The sequence below is a fragment of the Astatotilapia calliptera genome, chromosome 14, assembly GCF_900246225.1.
Source record: "Astatotilapia calliptera chromosome 14, fAstCal1.2, whole genome shotgun sequence".
NCBI classification, from domain to species: domain Eukaryota; kingdom Metazoa; phylum Chordata; class Actinopteri; order Cichliformes; family Cichlidae; genus Astatotilapia; species Astatotilapia calliptera.
In genome coordinates, this window is record NC_039315.1 from 7,737,878 (window position 1) to 7,762,062 (window position 24,185).

Below are 24,185 nucleotides of genomic sequence, written 5' to 3' on the forward strand. Positions count from 1 at the left end.
CTCCCTGTCCTATCCCCCAGTCATGTCTGTCCCGTTTGTAGGAACTGAAAATAAAATAAATTCATAATTATAATAAAGGTCAATCAAATGGACCAATATGGCAAGGCCATGATGATCCACTTAGTAAAATAAATCCGCTTGGCATCTTTCTTTGCCTTAAGACAACAATTCTGATGGCTAAAGATCCAAACGGGACACAAAAAGAAAAAAAAGAAAAGAGATGGGCAGTAACGCATTACTTGTAACGCGTTACTGTAATCTGATTACTTTTTCAAGTAATGAGTAAAGTAAGGGATTACTATTGCAAAAACGGTAATTAGATTACCGTTACTTTCCCGTAGGAACGCTGCGTTACTGCGTTACTAAAACCGTGATTTTTTGCGAGAATGTCTCATGACAGTGACGTAAGCGAGTGCACCGTTAGTGACAACAGCTGTGTGCAGATCAACAATGGATCACATATCGATTGTGGGAGAGAGTATGAGCGTGCAGCGTTTAAAGCGTGGAAGTACTGACCTTACTTTGAGTTTGATTCCATAAAAAGTGACAAAAACATTAGTGTCCGTTGTGCGTGGGAAGAAAACTTCTTTTTGCAGCGAAAAAAACCCCTAAACTTCCGAGCAAGCACTGAGTGCGCAACGACGTAATGGGAAATTCACAGAGAAACTCGCGGATTCTTCCACTGACCGCTGCGGCACACCTGCACCAGGGTAAACCTCCGCCTACCGCAGTCCTGCTTTGCAGGTGAAAATAGAGCAACAGGACCGCTGAGTCTTTGACTTTATTTATTTTCTGCTGTGTTTTACTTGCATCTGTTTGAAAGAGTGAGTGTAAACACAAAAAATATTTTATTTTATGTGCTGGAATGTGTAGAAAATAGGTTTAAATGTTAAACTAATTTATTCAAGTCAGAATGTTGCATATAATAAAATTTTTGATTGATGCATAAAGTTAAAAGATTAAAACTGATAAAACAAGTTTATATAAAGAGACTTTTCCATTTGATTACATTTTGTATGATGGATTATGTAGAAAAAGTAGAATTGGGCTGAAAGATCTATCGCTTTCTCACCTCTTCAGGTTGTAAATCGTGTTTTTAAAAAGTAACTAAGTAACTAAGTAATTAATTACTTTTGAAAATAAGTAATCAGTAAAGTAACGGGATTACTTTTTGGGGGAAGTAATCAGTAATTAGTTACTGATTACTTTTTTCAAGTAACTTGACCAACACTGGATATCGATTCATTAAATCCTGAATCACTTTTTAAATATAAATGTATTTGCCAGAATCTCAGGTTAAAGCTTTCGTTTCAACAACCACCAAACAGCTAAAACAGCAAACGAGAGCAGATAAACGGATTCAACACAAAGCGTGGACCCAACGCAACAGAATCTGTAAGATGTTGAAAGCCGACACCTCACAGATTCTGATGCAGCAGGTTTTGTCACTATCTGACCAAAATTGACTGAAAAGAAGATCAAAACTACGCTTCACATTTGATAAATATCGTCATTAATTCCCTCTTACCTTTGCTGTTTTGCTTCCACCATGATAAAAACCACACTTCCTCCACAGCCCTCTCTCTCTCTCTCTCTCTCTCTCTCCTCTCAGTGCACTTCAAGAACATTTTCCAATCTCAAATATCAGTTTTCTGTCTTGTCTTATTACGCACCAGTCTATTGTTGTGTACAGCGCTGTCAGCCGCTGTTTTTTTTAATTAAAAAATGACCTGAGACAAGAAAGCCCAATTTCTGCTGTTCAAAACCGAAGAAATGTAAACTTTTTAAAACTATACCAAACTGCAAAATGCTTAGCTGTGTCTCTAATAAAACCTCTGTAACTTTGCTCTGCTTGACTTCAGTTTTTGATCTACTGCAGAATATTTTTAAGGCAGTTATCTGCTACAAAAAGCCAGGCCAGGAAAATCTCCTTCATGTGTTTCTGTGCTTTATCCTTAGTTACTTTGGCACAAAGGCGCCTGCTGTGATGCTTACACCTGATAAATGATCAGAATTATAATATTTCTGACTGTCTGAGGCAAAATTTCCCCAATTCGATTCAGTTCTAATCAAATCGGGACCTTGTGAATCGGAATCAAATCGATTATAGAAATCAGTGACGATACCCAGCTCTACTTAGCACAGACAATTTAAACGAAACTTTCTAAAATGATCCTAAGAAATGCGCGGTACTGTGCAAGAGTCCTCATTTCTTCTGACTTTCTTATAAGTAGTCCTGAGCAATAGCCTTCCAGACTTTCTAAAGGTCTTTTCAAGTTTTTTCTTTCGACATTACCTGCTTTTTTGCTTATTTTTAGTCTGGTACCTGACTATTTTCAAAGAAGTATTTGTTTTGTTTTTAAACCACTTCTCACTGACCTATGACTCATTCAAGTATAAAAAGGCAACTAACTCATAAGACCCTGATAAGCCAAAGATGTGTCTACACATAACAGGTCATTTAAACTCAATATAAAAACAATTCTTAATTGTAACTTTAGGGACTTTGTTACTAGCAGCCTGTCACAAAAAATGCCAAATATTATTTTTGCATCGACAATGTGATTCCCAAAGAGCTATTAGCATTTGGTATATCTTGGAATACTGTGTAATGTGTCCTTTAACAACTTTTGGGGAAACTGGACAAGTGGAGGGCAAAAGAATAAGAATCACAGCTAAAAAACTATCTAGAGCAGATGAACAGTATCTGAAAGACATGTGCTCAAAAAACAGGGAAAAATCCAACAAAGACCTGACACAGGAGCTGAGAGACTCATGTGGCTCTTCAGTTAATCTTCTGTTCACCAAAGCCTCATTAGAAATGGTCTAAATGGAATGCAGGCTGCCAGGGGGAAAAGGCTAAAGTATGCTAAATTACACATGAACTGAACTGAAAATCAGTGGCAGCAGGTGAGTGATGAGTCCAAACTTAAAATGTTTTGTTAAAATGATCACCAGTATGTACAGAATTGGGGCTTCTCATAATTGATGGAATTATGAATGCAGAAAAGTACCATCGTATTTTGATGGAACATGCAGTGCCATCTGGAAAGCATCTGATTGGCAAAAGCTTCTTTTTTTTTTTTTTTACCATTAAAATGATCCCAAAAACGCTGCCAATGTAGTAAAAGCATACCTGGATAGAAACACACAAAGGGACAGCCCACAGTCCAAACCTCAACATTACTGAAGCAGTGTGGGATCATGTTGACAAAGAATAGAAGAAAAGGCAACAACATCCAAAGAAGAGCTCCAAGAACCCCAGAGAATTATTTCTAAAGACTACTTAAGGAAATTACAAGAACGATTGCCTTTCAGGTTGGGTTGAAGAATACAACAACAACAACAACTTTATTTATATAGCACATTTAAGACCGAAGGTGCACCAAAGTGCTTCATAAAAAGGTTATAACATAACAGATATATGACCATAACAGAGTACAAATAAGCTAACAAATGAGAAATACTGGTTAAACAAAAATACAGATTAAATAAGAAATAGTAGAGTAGAGTAGAGTATTCATAAATATTACGTGGTACATCAATAGAAGATAAATAGGGGTGGCCATACCAAGATTTGTACAAACTACCTTATACCTTATGTACTGTATACACTGCATACACTTTTTATGCATTTTTCCACATTTCAATAAATGGCTACACCTATTCTCCTTATATAAAAAAATGAGGACTGGATCGAGACTTTTGCACGGCACTATATGCATCTTTTCATTCATTTCATACCAATTAAGTATCGGGGCAGCTTAGTAAAGTGAGATCATAAATCAGGTCTTACTTAAAGGCAAAACAAATAAGGGACTGCAGCTGCCTCTCTCGTGTCTGACCAGTTTTTGTGGGTAATTTATGAAAAGTGCTGACAAAAACTGCCGCATATTTTTCCAGTTGAAGATGGAAATCTGATTGAAAGATTAACGACAGCCAAATGAGTGGTATTTTCATCCAGTCAAGGGCAGGAAGACTATATAATGTAACATGAGTGAAGGAGAGATCTGTCAGTCAAGTATTCTGCAGCTTGGTTGAAATTCTTGCCAGGCCACAACGAGCAAAGTGAAACTTGCGGCTTGGCAGTGCGACCAGACCATTTATTCCAAAGGACAGAAATTACAAGGTGCGGTGCAAAAGTATTTTGGTCAGTACATATTGAACTGCTCGACTAAAACTCTTTTTGCACTTCACCCTGGCAACACAACACATACACTTGTCCGTCAGCTCCTTAGCTTAGAAGTTTGGGAGGAGCACCAACATCAGACATCCCCGGTTAACATTTTCCACCGGTTGTGTTTTGTCTGAAAAACAACCAACAGTGTAAGAATGAAACCATCTTGTGGAAGGAAGTGTGAACCCACCTCTGGAGAGAAATCTTCAAACCAATTTACCCAACCCTGGTGGCCAGATGGGAAGGCGGAATATGCGTTATGATATGAAGACGAAACATTTGGACTCTGCGATTACACGTCATGCATTAAATGGTGTTACACCTCACATCTAAGGAAATATAACTGTTGGTTAAGTTGTTTTAGTGATGACAAAAGACAAAAACTAATAAAAACGATCAAAGGCAGGATGGAATTTGACGTTCCAATTAGTAATCTGTTCACATGAGAGCCTCTCATGGAGCTCTACAGATCGCAGGAGCCTACAGTAGATTAAATGCATTATGTAGCAACTCATATCTGTGTCAAGACGCAAGGAGTGATAGAGAATCAGCACCAGCCCTGACATCTGTGACTGATTACAACTTGTAATGTTCCAGTGATAAATGTGTGAACAAGAGGCGGTGATGAATATAACACTGTTCCCCAAGGAAGAGGGACCTTTCATTACATGTCTTATTACTGTCTCTTCCTACTGATGGCTTAATTGATCCTTATGGGCCAACAAACAACCCCCTCCTCCATCCATCCACAGAATATGATACTCAATGCAAGGAGAAAAAAAAAACCCCAACCACAGTAGCTTTTAACCCAACAAGCCCCTTTGTTCATCATTCAATTACAGCGCTTTAAGGCAGTGAGCCTCGTGTAATATTGAGTAGTTGCTAGACCATAAAGGTGAATGCAGCATTTTATCGCATACTTTAATTTATATTGGCCATAACTTATTTTTCTCCAGAACAGAAACCATGGAAATAGTGCCACTGGTCTGATTGGCATGTCCTACTGCCAGAGCTTCCTCTGCTGTGGTGCGTGCTAAACTGAGCGCCTTCATGGATGAATTCAGAGGAGAAATGCAAAGCATGGAAGAATAGCGCTCCTTTCTGCCCACAGAGGTTGACCATGGCCATATGCTGCAGCTTATTATTCTGCCGTCTTCCATTGTATTTATAGCAAGGGGAACTTGATTTAGATCTGCTCCATGTGGTGATTTGCTGTAGGGATGGGTGCCACATCTTCCGCTCTTCTATATAATCTCCCCTTTCTCTGCTTACTGGCCTTTATTTAAAGATAGTAAGTGAGATAGCAGTGCATCGTTTTTCTCGCTCCGTCTTTCTTTGACACCAGCTGCTGCTGTGCACTTTATGATGCTGGTTGGGAGAAAATGGGAAGGGGGGGGGATAAAAAAGAATCCCTCCCACTTTCTCTGGTGGTATGCAAAGATTCCACAGGCGGCCTCCAGAGCCCCTATCCTTCCACAACCCTCCCCCAGCCTCGGCTTCCATCAACCTTCAGTGGCCTCTGAAAGAGCGGGGTAAAGAGTGGAGGTAACAGAGCTGGGGTCTAAGGCAAAGAAGAGGAACAAGCGTATTAAAAAACAGCTTCACAGTTGACGTCAACGGCTGCATCATATATAGATGTGCAGCAGGGTTTCCAAGGATTTGTTCCCACAAAGGTAACAAGTGTGGGTGGCAATTTCTTTCATATAAATACACTCTTTGGAAATGTAGGGCAGGATAGCCAAGCTGCCAAAACACGATTTTGTGATCTAATGAAGTCTTCATATAGGCGCTGTCGATAAAAAAAAATAGACTAGTGAAATAAAATTCTGTCCGTTTCTGACCATTTTTGCAGGACAGGCACGAGCCCATTTCAACTGTAATTACATTTTAGAGGAGATCATAATACCTCCTAATGGGAGGGAAAGTCATTACAATGGACAACTGGTAATGTGATCGTCTACCCATGACTGACACTCAATTCAAATCTTTCTTTAAATGCCCTTATTTCATTACCCTCTAATGTATTCTTTACTCAGTGTGCCGGTGCAGAGAGAAGTGGGAGAGATGAGGGAAGGGACGGTTAAAGATGAGCTTCTATCTCAAATGCCTCATTTCATGGTTATTTTTCTGCTGAAAAAAGTTCAAACTGGGGAAATTCTAATCTGATAATCAGTATCTGGCTGGTGCTGAAACAGGCAGCTTGTCTCCTTTGCCTCACTGTTAAGCCATCACGTTTACTAAAGCTGTATTTGACTTCCACTTGAAAGGAACAAACAGTGAGCTCGGCCTGTAGCAGCTTTGTCAGGGGCAACATGTCATTCATTTTGCCACAATTGCAAGACTTTCTGAGTGTACTTGCCAGAGTAAACAACTTACCATAAGGCTGACCGTCTGTCTTCAGCAGAAGGCAAGAACTATAACATTGTGCTCTGCACAGTTGGAACAAAAAACAGCAGCAAGGCTGTGTTCAGTTCTATTTCTTTTAAGAAAAATCGGAAATTGTTCACGGTAAGCTGTTTGTAGTTAAGAGAAGGAACAAAATGTTTAAGAATTTAAGAAAATTAACCGTGCAAAATGACTGTGCAAAATGTTTCATCTGCTGTTTTCTAAAGATGTAGAGTCACATAGTGCTGCTATAACAGGCTGTAAAAGCCTCTGGCTACGATCCAATGGGTGCATTCTGTGACAATACACACAATGCACCTATTGGACTGTAGTTTAGTGTGCATTGTGCGGAAGAAAACATAAACAAACAAGCACACAAATGACTTGCAAACAGTTCTTTGTCTTCCTAGAATCTTTGTGTAATGGAGAGCAAACACGGATGGGGAACATCTTTGGATGTTTCTGCACCATCTGCAAGTGTTTGCATAACTGGAAGACTGATTGTTTGCTCTAACCTGTCAATATGGTGATGCCAGGACTGAAATATACAGGAAGAAAATTTTAAAAATACATATATATATTCAACATTGTTTGAGCAAACATGTATGTGTGATGTGTGAGCAGCTTCCAAAACAAACAGAAGACAAACATGACAACAGGAAACTGCACAAAGAGCACAGCTAGTGAAATTTCCCATGCTATTCGCTCATCATCACCTCAGTGTGATGCAGTATCACACCGGCTTGTTTCCTCTGAAGAAGCTGGAGGGGATGGCCCTTTTCTGCGCAGGGAGAGAGGACAATCTTCACTTATTTTCAAAAGCTCACCGACACGTGGGAAGATACGGGCCACTGCTTCAGTGACCACCTGGAGACCAGATGAAGGCTCCGGGGTTTAGCATCCCTTGCATATGCAAGCGCAACAGGATAGGCATGAGGATGGTCTCACGCCTGTAGCCTGTCTTGAAGACGAATGAAGCGGTGGTGCTGGGCCTTGGGGCCTCACTGTGGGTACCTCACTGTTGGGCTGGTAGATTAGGTCTGGATCGCACTTGACATGCCACGGGAGAAAACAATTGGATGGAGGGGAAAGAGAGGGGAGAGGTTTCTCTACTACAAAGTGGAGCAGCTACCGTGTGATTATGTCCTTGTTTATAAAGATATTATAAAAGGTATATTTAATCCTTGCAAGTCAAGTAACCGATCGTTTAATAAACAAGATCTGAAATACATTTATTAGATAAAACTATTAGCTTTTAAATCGAATTTTCTCTGGTTAATATCAGTGTGAATGGAATATACTTAAGTAATGGCTGTTGAACAAAACAAAAAGCCTTACCTATGTTAAGCTTTCATTTGTGCTGTTTAGGCCATTAGAAATAATAATAATAATAGATTGCCTTTCTAAGTGTTTTATATTATCATTGGAGAGACCACATTAGCAGCCACTCAAGTGACAGCAGCCTATTTTCCCCTGCTCATTTCGCCACCCCCACCTACTACTCCTTCCCTGGAGATATATAGCCAGCCATATACATGCCAATGAATCACACTCCTGCTCTGCACACACAAGTTGCCCTTGGTTAGGTGTTACTTATCAAGCTCAAGGTCTAACACTGGGGTAATTATCACAAAGAGCTGAGCCATGGGAGCATGTTAGACGATGATATGTTTAGCTAAGGTGTAAGGAGGGGGGGGGGGGGGGGCTCTTTAATTGCCAGGCACAGACTGTAAGATCAATCATTTGTTGGATTTTTAAGACAAGAGACAAAAGAGGAAGGTCAATGGCTGAATGTGACAGAGAGATAATGCTTCACGTGAAGAATGCGGAGCGAGATGTCTGCAAAGCCACTGAAAGAAACAATGTAGAACAAATGAGAGTAAACAGTGAGGCAACAAATGCTCCATAATTACCTCAAGTATCAAATAGTGGTGTGCCTGTTGTTCATGAGAGGATGAAGATCTCTTTTCAGAGATCAATAAGTCCTACAGAAGCCTGGGCCTCTGGTGGAGTCTCCACCCTCCTCTCTTCCCACAATTCCCACTAGCTCCGTGTTTAACTGCCCACAGGGCTAGTTTAGGGGAGGAGGGCGAACTCGAAACAACAATGCTTAGAGCTAGGACACTAGTGAGCTTCCAGCTGGCAGATCCAAGCTTTGATCATGATTACAGATTACTGTGGTTCAGGGCAGGTGTCTTCCTGAGTAAGCGACACCCTGCTGAGGGCCCATCAATAAGCAGTGGGAAGAAAGACTGTTTGAATGGTATGCCTCAACAACTACAAAACCTTTCAACCACTGATACTGCTGTACAAGCTGGCTACTTTAAAATGTTTTGTTGCCTTCTAAGAAAGAGGATGCTTGTGAAAACCCAGGGTACCTTATGGGTAGATTTCAAAAAGGAAACTCTTTTTTTCTATGAAGGAAATCACAAACTTTTGCCCAAAGGAGTCTATAAAAACCACACCCAAGTTACTCTGTCCCATTTATGTATCTGTTTGTCAAAGCACACAGATTTTTACTTTGCGGTCCACGGCAGTTGCTGTTTGAAGCTTGTATTTTAGCATACGCGTTTTTCTTTAAGCTGAATGTGCATACCACCTCCAAGCACCAGTTGTTAGAAACCAGCCAACGACTGCACAACAAAAAGTGCTCAGCTCATCTCGAGCGTTTCACTTTCAATGTCTTGGAGAAGCTGAGGATCGACCTGTAACCATATATTTGCCAACTGTCTATAGTGTAAGCTTTCCTTTGTGCTGAAAGTGTGCAGAAATGTCAAGAAGTGAGAGACAAACACCAGCACATGAAAGCCTCAAACCCATGGGAATGCAATCTTTTAAAGCAAAAAGCTCCTTGATTTCTTTAGAAACCTTGTAATGTCACATTGTTTGTTTCTACACTTATCCCTCTTATTAAAATATATATTTTAAACCCTGCATTCACTGTAAAAACCTATTAATGATTCAGTCAGTTAGTTATTGAGTACACAGTGAAACCCTTTATGTTGTTTTTAAGTTAATTAATTAAGCAAAATGTCAAGTAACAGTTTTCATATTAGCAAACATGATGCCAGAGTAAACAGCAGGATTTTCACTACCGGTAGAAGACCTGGGTGCGGCACCTTAGCATTTTTTTTCATGGCGCCAAAGCTAAATGAACAGAAAAAAATATGTTAAGACATGTTTTGCTGTTATTTATCAAGTCAAATGCTTCTGTGCTTTCATTTGCTGTACCAAAGTATTACCATATGAAGGAGTTAGGCATGCTATCCACAGACACACAGCAACAATGGTGAACTAAGGATTAAACAATACTCATGACTAACATGTTTGATTTTTCTGATGATTTCAGGAGAGGTCATTACAGTATCATAATTCTGGTGTTTATATTACTGATATTCAAATTTATTTAGGATATTCAGATATATATTTTTCAAATTTCCTTTTGAAAGTCTGAATATTATGAAAGCTCATTGCTTTTAAAGGTACTTGTATTTTGTATTGTACCACTGACATAAAATGACCATAAAGTTATAACATTGTCGTTGTATTATTTTATTAATATTATGTAATCTAAACAAAAGTATTTACTATATCAGGCATCTTTTTTTTTAACTATATTAACTGAACCACATCCAACAATTCTATCAACATCAAAATACACACAAGTAAAAGTCCACTGCATAATTTACAACATCTTCAACAAAGCAGTATGTGAGCCACCCGATTTTAATCAAGAGGTGCAGCTCTTGGTGCGCAATCTAATCCAAAAGTCACTCTAACCATACAGGAAGCACCTGCCAAGATACATAATAAAAATCCTACTCAAATCCTCGAGGACATTTCCAGCGCAGATGAGCTGCAAGTGAGTCCACATGCTTTTCAGCTGTTTCTCTACTTTCACTGCCAGGCAAAGTGATGTCTAGCTCATTTCTAAGTACACTGCCCAAGAAAGTGGAGGCTAAATGATTGCAGAGCACCAGACACATCGGAGGCTAGAGAAGAAGATGCAGAGATAATAACGGACATTTACCGCCTAAAACCCAGCGGGGTATTGCAGGGTCTCTGTGCACTGCACAGCTGTCTCTGCTTTTATTGCTATTTTGTGCACGCAGCCTTTGTCAGTTTACCAGCTATCTTACCGAATAACCTTGATGTTAGTGCTGTATGTGGCTGATGTTCAGTGTAAATACTGAATGACCGATGTCAAACTCACCTTTCTCTGTAATAGCCATCAGTGCCGCCTCACTTTGGAGAGGTTATGCAGTTATAGAGGCAGAAAAAAACAATTTAAGGCAACATATCTTTCATGAACAAGCTGACTGAGAAAGAAAGATGTCAGTATAGCTTGAAAGCAAACATCAGATATCAAGCTGGCAATCAAAACGGTACAACCTACGCTTTGTCCAACTACTCTCTGACTGACAGTCTGCACAGTGTTATCAGCAGGCCGGAGCACCTCTGACTTCTCAGCTCCTATTATCTCTCTTTTGCACATGACGAGCCATTCAGCTTCCATCATGAGTATGACTGAGTGCTCTGTTTGTGGAAAAAAAACCCACCCACACTCTGGCCAGCCACTTACTCTGTGGTTATCTTCCAGTGTCAGATGGGGAGGCACATCATGGTCAGACTAAAACATGTTGAGCAGAACAGCTTTGGAACATTTTAATATTTGATCGAGCAGCTCTCAAAGAAAGTCAGTCAGAATTGTCTTTAATCTTTGTAGTTTTACCCTGGAATAATCACATCCAATGCATGCTTTGTAAACGAGCCAAATTCAATTTAAGATGCTCGACTAAGAAAGCCATATCTTTAGCTTTCTCGCATTTATGTGGTCTGGCTAAAAGACAGGAGGCAGGAAGAGGAGCTGCCCTGAGGGGAATGCCAACAAAGGACTGGCATTAAGTAGCACTATCAGGACAGTCACGATAGTGACATGTTCTATAATATTCAAGTCTTAGCTGGCGGTGCACGAGATAAGTAGATTTGAGTGATATCTCTGGCAGTGGAGCAATACGGTTCAGCTCCCAAGGGCTTGGCTCCAAATATATAATCACTCCATAATTACAAATCCTCCATTCTGCTTCACCTTAACAGGTGACACCCTTGTTTTTAGCGCTTTGTTAAAAGCTTTCTGGTTTCCTTCCAATTTGCCCATGTAATGGTGACTAAATGGTAGAGACTGACTACAGGGTGTGGAGTCTGTAATGAGGTTTACGTATACACTACTACACAACAGCCTGGAGTTGCCCTGAAATGATGAGACCATCTGAGGGCCTGACATTCTCCCTCCTTTGGCTGCACCAAGTTATAAACAGAATCAGCGGCAAAGGCGAATCCTGGTGCAAACCAAACCCCACTGAAAATGAGTCATACATATATAATCTCATTTATGAGAACCAAGCTCTCATTGTTTTTGTGCAGGGACCAAATGGCCCATTACAACTGAGAGAGCATACTTCTCCCATACTGGCTTCTCCTATCTTCTCATAGGGGATCATCTGATTGTTGAGGTTTTCTCTGTACTATTCCAGTACGGAGGCAACTATTATTGTGATATGGCACCGAACTTCCCTAAAATCCAAAAAATCATGTTCCTGTAAACTGGCTGGTTGCACAAACTCCCACGCACCCTTGAATATCCTCGATCGATGAACTCTAGCTGAGTGTGAAACAGTTGAGATGAAAATTAGCATGTGTGAGGACAAAAGGGTGGAGTGCCCACTCCAGGTAGGGAATGAGTTGTTGCCTCAAGTGGAGGAGTTCAAGTATCTTTGAGTCTTGCTTACGAGTCAGGGAAAAAAAGGGAGCGGGTAATTGACTGACAGCTTCGTGCAGCATCTGCAGTGTTGCAGAATGCTGTACCCCTCTGTTGTAATACGAAAAGATCTGAATGTAGAAGCAAAGCTGTTGCGTTACCCATCGATCTACATTCCTACCCCTATCTTTGTCCATGAGCTCTGTGCAGTGACCAAACTAAACAAGTTCACCGATACAAGTGAGTTTCCTTCACAGAGTTTTTGGGCTCTCCCTTAGAGATAGCATGAAGAGCTTAGTGATTTAGGAGGGGCTCAGAGCTGCAACTCCTCCACATCAAAAGGAGGCAGTTATGGTTGTTCGGCAATCTGATTAGGATGCTTCTCGGATGCCTCTTGGTTAAGGTGTTTTGGGCACGTTTAACTGGAAGGCGGCCCTAGGGCAGACTGAATGATTATGCCCCTTGGCTTGGGAATTTATATGTATAACATTTGCAAAATAATGTGAAGTAGTTGGATAGAATAGCCCAGACACTTACAGAAAAAAAGATGATACAATTATGTCCTTAGAAATGATTTGAAATGATTACTTCATCTTGTGAGGCTTTATTTAAAATGACAGTCACACACAAAGCAGAAAAATGATGGTGGTCAGTGTTTCCATTATCTTGTAGCTATTCACTGAAGATTGGTGTTTTCATTATGGTGGCTAGTCTATAAAGCCTGAGAATAACACATAGTTAATCATTTCGACTGATCCACACCATCTCCCGCTAGAGACATCAACTCGTGTGCTTGTTCAAGCATTAGCTGGACTATGTGGGCTCAGTCCCAGTGTGGTTCTAAATCAAACCCATGAAAACTCTCTCATGTTGTGACGTAACTTGAGCCAGGTCGCCATTGCCGTGGACCTTGGTGTAGATGGGCTGTTGGGCCTGGGATCAAAACACAGGGGAGTCAGAATGGGTGAGATCCAGAATTAGAGCAGACAGCAAAGTCAAAGAGTACCTTTGTTCCCAAACTCCCTTTGAAAAGGAGCAGAACTCTCAGCTTTCAGTTTTTTTAATCCAAGTATTTTGTGACATTTTGCTTTTTGTTCAACATAAAAGAACAAACAAAAAGAATGCACACGGGTGAAAGAAGAAGAATGTGAAAACAAAAAAAAAAAATGATTTGAGTAACAGTAATACAGGGCATGAACATAGCAGCAGAGGAGGTGGAGCCCACATGCAGGACACACTGTCTTGCTAATGTTCTCAACTCTTATAACAGGTGAGGAAAGTGATAAGGTATCATGACTAATATCAGTATTCCCCACCAACCTCAAGGCTGTTTGTACACTGCACCTGACCCAACTTGTCACAACAAGTCCTTGATTTAGCTTCCAATATGAGTTTATCTTTTATAAGAACCTTTCCTTTGTGACACTTTGTGTAAAAGCTGCCAAACCCCAGACGGCTCTTCTGCAGAGCTGTTTTCCATAACAATCCTATATATGGTCACCTCCTGCTGATCTTCATAAACATATACAAATATGGGTAGAGGAGTATTCTGTCCCCTTTATAGCCTCTTCAAACTCTCTCAGAGATGGAAGCTTACTTTGTGCATTCCAGAGACACTGTGTTATGCTTTCAGAGGCTTATTTTGAACCGAGTGGCTCAAAATACAACCAGCCACTATGTCGTATGGTAAACTGAATGGGCGTCCCAGCTTGGGGTCTCTTATTTCAGTCTGCTTTCACAGCCTTTGTCTGCTCGCGGTTAGAATAACTGCCTGAATTCAAGCTTTTTCATGCTGGGCTTTGTTTATGCCTTGCTGTTGTTGCAGTTTCTTTCTCTCTTCTAGGTTCACCTGAAGGCCAGTCAACAAGGTGCCATTTAGCTGTTGAGGCTTGACAACAATCTGCCCAAAGAGGGTAAAAATAGACTTTGAGCGCTGAACGGACTGTAAGCTGGATGGTGGTGGTGTAACTTAACCTGTTTATCTAGCAGACCCCCAACCACTACAAGACTCCGGGGATTTAGACAAATGTTGACCCTCTCTTTCCTCTTTCCCCACTCTTCTCTTCCTATCTCTGTCTTTCCTCTGGTTCTGCACCCCCTGCTGCTGTGGAAACCAGATCAAGTAATGGGAAAATCCCACCCAACTGCTGCTGACCAGCTGGAATGAGAGTCTGGGAAGTAAAGGAAAACTACTTCCACCAAAACACTCAAACCTCAGCAGTCAACACAAGTACAGCCACAGGCCACAAATTGAAGATTATTCTTCAGCTTGTGTCAGCCTTTTAAAAACTGAGGCATGCACACTTTTTCCCTGAGACATAATTTCATGCGGCACAATTACATGGTTGTCATTTTATGATAATGATGGGAGTGACATTTTGCTTATTACTACACCAAGGTGCTTTGGTGATTTTTTCCTGCTTCCAAAAAAAAAAAAAAAAAAAAAGAAAGAAAGAAAAGGAAAAGCCTACACAGCACATTTGACTTATATCGAACACTAAACACACAAACACTCTGTGCAGAGTGTGTATTGGAAAAATCCCTGGATAAATGTGAATTTTAACACAGATAGTATAAAAAAAACTGTGAAATTAGTGCAATTTTAACACTTTCTCTTGTGCAGCACAAGTAACTAATAAAAGCCCTTCAACTTAAAATTATACTGGGGACGGTTAGTGGGCAGAATATATTTACCCCAAATTCCCACCATTCCTTAAGGCAGACAGCAGAGGCAGGCCTAGGACTCAGCAGACAGGACATTACTAAACTCAGTCACATGCAGAGTTATCTACAGACACCCACCAGAAAATAAAAGCATACAAAAAGCAACCTTTCATGCTAAAAAATTTAAAAAAAAAGAGTCCAATTCACACATGCAACTACAGTCACCATGTCATTAGGTGACATGGTGCACAGGTGACCTCTGTCCTTCTCTGATCTGATCTTCAGCTGCCTTATATGTCATCTTCACCTGTCTTCACATGTGTTTGAGTGACCCACTGAAGTACAGGGTCTGTCCCAGAGCTGTACACTGACCCTGATCTAATTCACCCAGAGACAGTGCTTACACTCTTCCACAAACTGACGGCTCCGGCTTGCCATGCAGCGCTTAATGCTATTTCTGGCCTTTCAGTGATAAAAAAAATGGGAAACGCTTGGGTTCCCTAAGTCAAATTAAATGAGACATCTACAAGTCAAAGGAGGGAATTACTCACTCTGAAATGAATCTTCGCATTGGCTCTTTGAATACGCAAATTTGAAATTTAATGCAGATCCAGTTTGATGGAAAACACACAATTTAGTCATATTTCTTAAGCAAAAATACACTTCTCAGTATTCCTAGCTGCCTTTTTAGTTGTAGAATCATCTCAATACATTGAGCATATATTCTATTTTCTCACCGGCCTGCTATTTGACCTACGCAGCAGCACAAAAGAAGCACTGACCTCACATTCCTCTCACTTGGAAGAACAGGGTATAATTAACTGTAGTGTTAAAGGCATGGTGCCTCTGAGACTGTAAAACAGGGTATGAATACAGAGCAAACTATTTTATCCCATAGGGCTGAGAGCCAATCCATACAATCTATACTTATTCATTTATTCAGCCAACTCATGGCCTCGGTCTCCCTCGGAAGCGTCTAACGGGTCAAATGTGGGCTTTTCGTCCTCTTCATCTCCAATTAGACATAGCATGTGGTGATCCAGGTATGTGTTGATGTTTTTCTCTTTGCATTGTCTGCTATTTGTGTTTCTGTTTAAAAGAGTTTACTTTTGTGCCTCCCACTTCAGTATTGCTCACTGTGAGCAAAGACCTGGACGCTGACATCATGCATGCCCTCCACAATGTGTCATCAGTGATACAGAGGAGTGGAGCCTCTACCATCTGTGAAGCATCTGTTTAAGCACTGATTCACCCATTCATGCATACAGTATTCACTGTTTTAGTTGTCAGTGGCAAGGATCTGAGATGTGTTAACAATTACTTTTCTGTGTACTTTGCCCTTTCTCTGAAAACAGAGGAGAAGGTCCCAGAAAATAAACTTTTGATGGTCTAGGACAACAAGTAACAAATATTACACAGTCTGTGTAAACAGGAAATAAAGACGCAAAGTTTCACAACTCGAGGAAGGCAGTGTTAGTAGGTCAATCCACCACTTTGGCCCAGGATGAATAATGGATGGTAACATCATCAAGTGTCATTATTAAGATAAAGCTCTAATTTGTTCAATACCAGAAAACCACATACTGTAACTAATGGCATTTCCATCAGCTCTGGCTGTTAACACACTAAACTACTATGATGAACACTGCACTCTGATTAAGTTAAGTGTTGATTAATAAATTACTCAGTCTATAAAATGCCAGAAAAAGGTTAGGAAATATTGATGTTGATGTGGGCAAGGGTCAAATGAAATGTTTTGTGTAGGCAACAGTGAGGAACAACTACCGCTGTGAGTGGCTGGATAATCTCTGACGTTTCACTTGCTAAATTCCTAAATTAACAATGGATAATTGCTTGACTACCAAAATTGTTGTTGATTTTTTTCTGTAACTCAGCTAATCATTTAATCAACTTATAGTTTAATTGCTAGGAAATTCATTTCCCCAAATCACCAATTCCCTTCCACTCTCAAGCTGCTAGTTGTCTGTTATTACAGCTGCTTCAAAGTCAGACACGAATGCAGACACAGTTATGTTCCCCGCGACAAAAAACAATCTGATATGAAGCACGCCTGCAACTACAGCAGAGAAAACAATGACTTAACAGAGGAATAGACTGAAATAACCCTTCTGTCTGTGCTTTAGTTCCCCAGACTTCCTGTTTGACAAAACCAAATCCCTGTTGATGCTGAGCTTTCCGCTCTTTTCTTTTTTTGTTTTTGCCTCACTCTTTTCTCTTCTAACATTTGTTCACTCTTTCTGTCTTTCTGGCTTGGACCAGGTCCACTATTCGGGTCACTGGTTACTGGCCCAATCCATTTTTTTCATGCTTGTAGCCAACAGCAATGTACAGTGCCGCTGTGAGGAGTAGGAGGAGGCACTCGTGAGAAAGGGATGGAGAAAAAGAGGGGATGGACACAGATGGGTGGACACAAAGTAGATATAGGGGAAAGGTGAAACAGGCGTGATATAGAGAGTTAAAGACTGAGAGCACTGGAAATAATACTGAAGTACCCCCAAATTGAATGGCAGAAAACAAGTTCAGAGAGTGGAGGGTGAATGAAAAAGACAGACCTGAACCCTCCAGACAATAGACTGCCTGTAGTTCACATGCTACATTTCACTGCTCTTTGACTCCAAACACTCTTACGCTGGTATTAGTGGAGCTTTGAGGCAACAGTGCACTGTGAAAATAGCTGCCGGGCTAAATGAGTGTATTACAGTGTAAGAGTGGTCTTTACTTTAGGTGATCAATCAACCCAGAGGTAGAGACTTCCACTTTATAACCATTAGAGGCCTGAAACATAAGCAGTGAAGAGCAAGACACAGTTCTAAACATCATTACACTAGACTCTTGTCCACAGTGAAAAGTCCTGGCTCCCTCCTCTTAAACATATGCTTTCTCATTAATTTTTTCCAGTGCTTACATGACAGATGAGACACTGCAGTCCATCATCATCAAATCAGACTGGCAGGCCTATGAGGAGGGAGGAATACAGATAGGCTTTGGAAGTAAAAAGGATAACAGTGCATGTCAGGAAATATTTAAATATTGCCCAACCCCCTCCCCTGGAAATGTCTTGTGATCTGACACCATTTACACATGACTGTCAAGAGACACTGTTCCAGACAGAATATTTCCCGGGAAATGCGAGCCCCTCGTGCTAAGCCTCCCTCATATGGATGCGATTTCATTTTGTTGAACCTCTCGAAAATGAGTGCTGGTGGCGAGAGGGGAGTGGAAGCACGCATTCTGGGACTGGGTGGGATCCAGCTGGCAAGAACTCACAAAGCAGCCACAAGGACAAAGCTCCTGGCTGTGCTGGTATGGCTCCAAAACAGGACAACACAAGGCTGTGCCAAATAGCCCTTGGCAAAATTATGAAAGCCATGAAGGCTGCCCATCTGTAATTTATTTACATGTCTTTAAATTTATCACTCATGTCCATGCCCTCCATATACCCTTTGAGCTACACAGGCAGTGCAGACAGAGATGGTAGTAAATGTCATCCAGCCTCGCCAACACACGAGCGGGATACCGTATTAACATGTTATATGTGACAGGTGGGTCACTTCTGTGGAAATGACAGAGCTACTCAAGAAAGTGAGTGAGACAGATCGAGTTGAGTGCATTTGATGTGCTGCTTCATATTCTTCACTGACCGACATTCCACAGCAGTGCGGCCAAAAAGAGTCGCTGGCACAGAGGTTCAAACAGAGCCAATCAACCAGAAAACGAAATGGAGAAGCTATCCTGAAAAGCAACATGGCCAATTATTTGATATCACAGATCAACTGCAGCTTCAGTGGAGGCTGGTGTGGGAAGTATTCAACCAGGACGGTCAACACGTCTGTGCAAACTGCAGAGGCAAGAGTCAACGTGTCGCATGGTTTCCCTCATAAGCACGTCCTTCTGCTAAAACAAACCGGACTAATAAGGTTTCACCAACTTTTGCTATATTCTGTTTGTACTTTCAGTCTATTTGAAGCTTTAGTCTTTTCTTCAGTTCTGCTTTGAAGAAATAAAAAAAAACCCATAAAGAATAAAAATAAAGCTTTGCAAACACTCAAAGGCTAAAACATGTCACATAAAATTGCAAGTTTATCATCTCAGTCTGGAAGACCTCACAGGGCAGCGAGGGAACAGTGATGCATTTGAAAAGCCACATTTTTCTGATCTAATTTCATCAAAGAGCTGTCAGAAGCCCGGGCTAACATTTAATGTAATAGACATTAAATGTCTCTAATCAATAATAAATGCTTTTAGCCCATCCCACAGTGATAGCATTGGATTTTCTCCCTCAAACTGTGAAGAGTTCTTCATGGAACAATGACAGATAAAAAAATGAGACTTTATAGATTCCCTGCTGACCACAACTTTCCCTTATAGTAGTGAAAACGCTGCGCTGAGCTATTTCTTGTTTTATATCCCAGGAGACTGTACACCTCAAAGGTCTGCACCCCCTCTGAAACTGTAGCAGTACAAATGAAGTCCCCTATTTCCACCAAACACACTGCCCTGAGAAAGTCCCTGAAAAAGGACAAGCAGAACCTGTCATGCATTATATTGTTTGTCTTGTTGTTTCACCTTCAATTTTAGGACAGAGCAGCTCCCCACACTCTCAATAAAATATAGCTTATACCCACTGGCCTTGAGTTGCTATATCTGCTGACATTTTTATCAGCAGTTATAATGACTTCAATCCAGCTGACATTTTCTGCAGGTCGAGGCAATATATCGAGAGATCGCAGGTTATGTTTTGGAACAATGCTTTACCACTGTCACTTTAGCACTTTTTGTTTTTTTATCAACAACTTTTTTATTTGATTGAGTGCCTTAAAATGAAGATATGGCATAGTTTTCTGTCATATAAATGCAGTTCCAGTTATTAACTTGAACTGCAACAAACTGCTATGCTTTGGTCTTAACAATATGTCGGAACTAATACCTTTAAAATAATTACACTTCTTCAAAATCCCCTTTACTGAGCAACAAAGAAATGATAGGAAAGATCATTTTGTATTTTCTTCTTTTACAAGCAACAACAATACTAATCAAGCCTTTGTTATTTCTGAACAAATGTATAACGCCAAGTATTTTCATCAGGTGTGATTAAAAATAGGTTGCTTTCCTCTACTTTGGCATCTCAGCATTGTTTTCCTGCCTATTTTGTAAAATGGTTTTTAGGCTTTTAAGCTATGGTGCAGTTTGGCATCTGGGTATGTCACAAGGTTATTAATCCCTTAAGGCCAGTCACACACACTGCTTGACTTAGTCTGTCTCAGACAAGGTTTTGAGATCTGGACAAAATCCTGATATCGTACCCAATTCAGAGCACATGGCGGAGACTGAAACCTCCAACTTCAATCTGGGCTGAGAGGCAGCCCGAGGCAGGGATTGTGTGCTTTCAGACATCAGTAGATTTTAAACATATTTGAAGTTTTTCAGCGCACAGTCTGCATTGCCTTTGAATGGCACATAGAGTAAGCAAGGCAACATATAAATACAGAGTGACTTTGTTAAAAAAAAAAAAAAGTCAATGTTGCAGCCACAAGCTCCAGGCTATTATCAATTATATCCAATATTTACTGATGCTTGGGCAGAGCAGTTATCCAGTCATAGGACTTGTGATTGTTAGTCATTAAGAATTGATACAATACAAAATATCCAAACAAAATTAAATTAAAAACATAAAAACACAACTTATTGTTAGTTTATTTTAGTATGGGGGAAACAGAAAACATTTAAAAGGTACAGAAGATGTTTAAATCATAGCTTTAAAATAGCTTTCTTCCTGCTGTGTCTAGCTCCACTTGAAGCATGCAAAAAAGACAAGGCAAGGCTCTGCGGGGGGGGGGAACAAAATCCCCAACAACAAAATCCGAGTCAAGAATCTTAATGTTTGAATCTGTTGTCTGGGCCACAGTCGGTTTAAGTCCCCAACGCTGTATAAGACAAGACGCTACAGTGAACGCAGTGGTTTGGTGCAAGTACAGGATTTATGAACCAGAGCAGTCTCCTGCTCTCATACTTTGACTCCAGCTCTGTTTCCTAGAGGAAATCTGGGCCTCAGCCATTAGCAATTAACAAGCTCTGGAACAACCTTGCCTGTAGTGAGCTGGGAATAAAACGCTGTTATAAGAGGTAAACAACAACACTAGAAACAATAACAGCCATTGTCAAAAGTCTTTCTCTCCAACTAATGAGATAAAGAACTGATTTCTTTCAACTCTAATCCGTTTCATCAGAATGAGATGAATTACAGGAAGATGTAAAGTGGATGGGCTACTCGTGCCTTCTCAGAGGTCCTGGCCTCTCTGGCAAGATGCTCTTCATTAATCAGAATGGCACCGGTATCAGAGAGCGGACCATTAGGCTCACTTCACTTTCGCTGCTTCACAAACTGTCCTTGCTCTGGCTAATCACTGATATTTGATTACACTTTTCGGCACCTTCTGCAGCTGTTCTGCTGCAGATCTTTATTTCTCAGCCAGGTTCTCAGTTAATGAGAAGTGAATGCTCGGTGTTTCAGTCATCAGGTATTTTCCGTCCTCTCTCTCTCCCTCTCAACTTCCCCTCCCTGCCTGGATATTTCAACACTTTGTTAGCGATAAAAGACAATACATGGTGCAGCCCACTGAGTTTCCCCAGTTGTGTCACTTCCAATTAGCCCTTCTGAGACATCTCTGCCCTTTGGCTCACCAGTATTCGAGTTAAAAAAGATCTGATCTTCGTTGTATTGCGTGCTGCCTTGCTTCACTCTCCCACTGTCTAAATTCATGCATGTCTGGATTTGTGAGTCTATGAAAGAGAGAAATCGCAAGAAAGACAGACGGGGAATTTTTAATCCTATAACCAGAAATAGCAGCTTGCTGTAAGGCTCCACGTATGGGGCTGCTGTGAACTTAAAAGGAGCTTTCCTTGTATAAAGGTACACATTTCTGAATAAAGCAGCAAGCCTTCACCTTAATCATCTTCCATATTATACATCATTAATACCGATGTTCTTAAGTAGCTAAGCTTTTTAGAACTGGGACATGGCATGTTGTGGTGGCCCTCTGTAGATTTATCCCTCAGGAAAAAACCTGGCAGCTCTGTCAAATCTGCCCGCAACCTGCTTCTATGTCACATCACTTTTTGAAGCCAAAGTGAAGTGGTGGGGATTGTAAACAGCAGAGTGGTGAGCCACAGTATGTGAGCAAACGTTTTTGAGCTAATGAGAGGACTGGAACGCCGCAGCTTCTTAAACTAGGGCAGAGAAACTCGCAGTTTCAGTGGAAGACTTCCCTCAGACCTCACGTCCCGGGAGTACACATGTGCAAAACCAACAGCACAAACAAACAAAACTGGTGCTGTGCGAAACAGTGTCCACTTAGCGGAATCAAACAAACAGCCAACAACAGGACGTTTTCAGGGCCAACGTTGCAGTGAGGACGGGACTCTGTCTTTACAAAAAACAGTGCCGGAGGTTTCATTTAAACTTTAGGGGCACAGAAGAGAAAGTGTGGGTATAATTTCAAACGTCAAACTACAAAAAGAAGACATAAAATTGATACCAAATGTTGACTTCACAGAAACAAGCACGGGAAAAACAACTGATCATAGTAAAATAAAGGAAAGTATATTAAAATCCACATTTTCATTATATAATTGATTCAGCATATTCACACACCTCCTCTAATTGGACCAAAGCTGTACATGGCCAAAAGGCACTCAGAATTCATGTGATGATGTTAATATTTCAGTTTTTGCCACTTTTTGACACATTTTTACAAAAAATCAGTTCAATTCCAAACCGCAATGAGTAGATAGTGGGTAACTTTTACTATATTAAATGTAAGTAAGTATTAAGACCAAGATATCGGGGATGGTTTTTCGTTTCCTATGCAACGAGTATCGGAGGAAGTAACAGCTTAACTGGACTGAATGCAGGTTTGCTGGCCAAGAAAAGTATTGAGATTTCTATACTGCCTTGTTTCCTCGCTGATGCGCCTGCAAATGGGTTTGAGCCAAATCTGACGAGAAGTTAATTAAAGGCATTACATCCTTCATAATCTCTATAAACATCTACATCTCAGGAGTTTACAGAGGCTCTTTAAACCATCTTTCAATAGAAAGCAAACCGTAACAAATGAGTGATCTGTTCACTTTTCATAACTGCAGTCAGAGCTTCTGCGTTGCATGCCAGCAGTCACAGCCCAGTGAGCACATTGTAGAGTTGGGCTCAGAGTTGGCTGCAGGTACGAGCATGCACAAACGCACACAGACGAACACACACACGCATATAAATACTCACCACCAACAAACTGAATACCGCCAGCCACGCGACCGATTGTACGTGAGATGAGGTCAGAGATGCAGCAGCCCATGAGAGCTGTGAGCGCCACCAGCAGGAGGAGGCCACATCCCACGCCTGTCACCACAGTACAGATCCTCCATTCAAGACTCGGGATGCCGTGGAAGGAGGCGTACCTCCCACACTGCTCCAGCATCACCGTGGTCTGGCTCTCTTCATCCCTCACTGGGTAGGAGCAGCGACGGAAAGTGCCAAAGGACACTGGCTTGTCCATCTGTATTCCCAGCAGCCAATAGGGCATGAAGAAGCCAACACAGGAAGCAGCAGCGCACAGCAGGGACAGCAGGGCCCAGATAACACCCGTACATGTCAGACTAGACGCCATGGTAAACAGTCTGCAAATGGTTCACACTGAACTAACAGCAGTTATATGAGCAGTTGCTATGTTGTGGGAAGTCTTGCAGTGAGCATTTAACACTAGCAGCCTTCACCTCCTCAGTGACTCCGGGTTCCTGTCAAGAGGAAGAGAAACATCCAAACTGAGCACTGACCAGACAAATCATCTGTGTGAACAAGTTGCTGACTTTGACATGTGACCCTGAAAACAAGAAATGTGTTCCCCGATCTTTATAAATGGATCACTAACACAAGCAGAGGAAAAGAATCACAGACAGGAGAAAAATCAGGGGAATAAAGACCTTCAATTATGACATCATCAGGCAGTTATTCTCTAATCAGGTCTTTTGCATGATTGTTAATTAGTAAGAAGTGTTTTTAAAAGTCCTCAGCTAAACTGGGAACTTAGTAGAATAGACTAAAGTAGACTAAAATGACACATTTCTGAATTGTGATTTAAATAGATTTAAGATCTAAGAGGAAAAACAGTTACCGATCATATTCATTTA

At 40.9% G+C, this 24,185-nt stretch overlaps 1 protein-coding gene across 1 annotated transcript in view; it reads right to left on the reverse strand.

The window, feature by feature from the left end:
- Nucleotides 1-24,185, reverse strand: part of LOC113035882 (LHFPL tetraspan subfamily member 6 protein) — a 47,668-nt gene that overhangs the window by 22,659 nt on the left and 824 nt on the right. The window contains exon 2 of the mRNA XM_026191720.1: nt 23,281-23,792. Within this exon, the coding sequence (XP_026047505.1) occupies nt 23,281-23,665 (385 nt within the window). The 5' untranslated portion in view covers nt 23,666-23,792. The remainder of the gene's footprint in view (nt 1-23,280; nt 23,793-24,185) is intronic.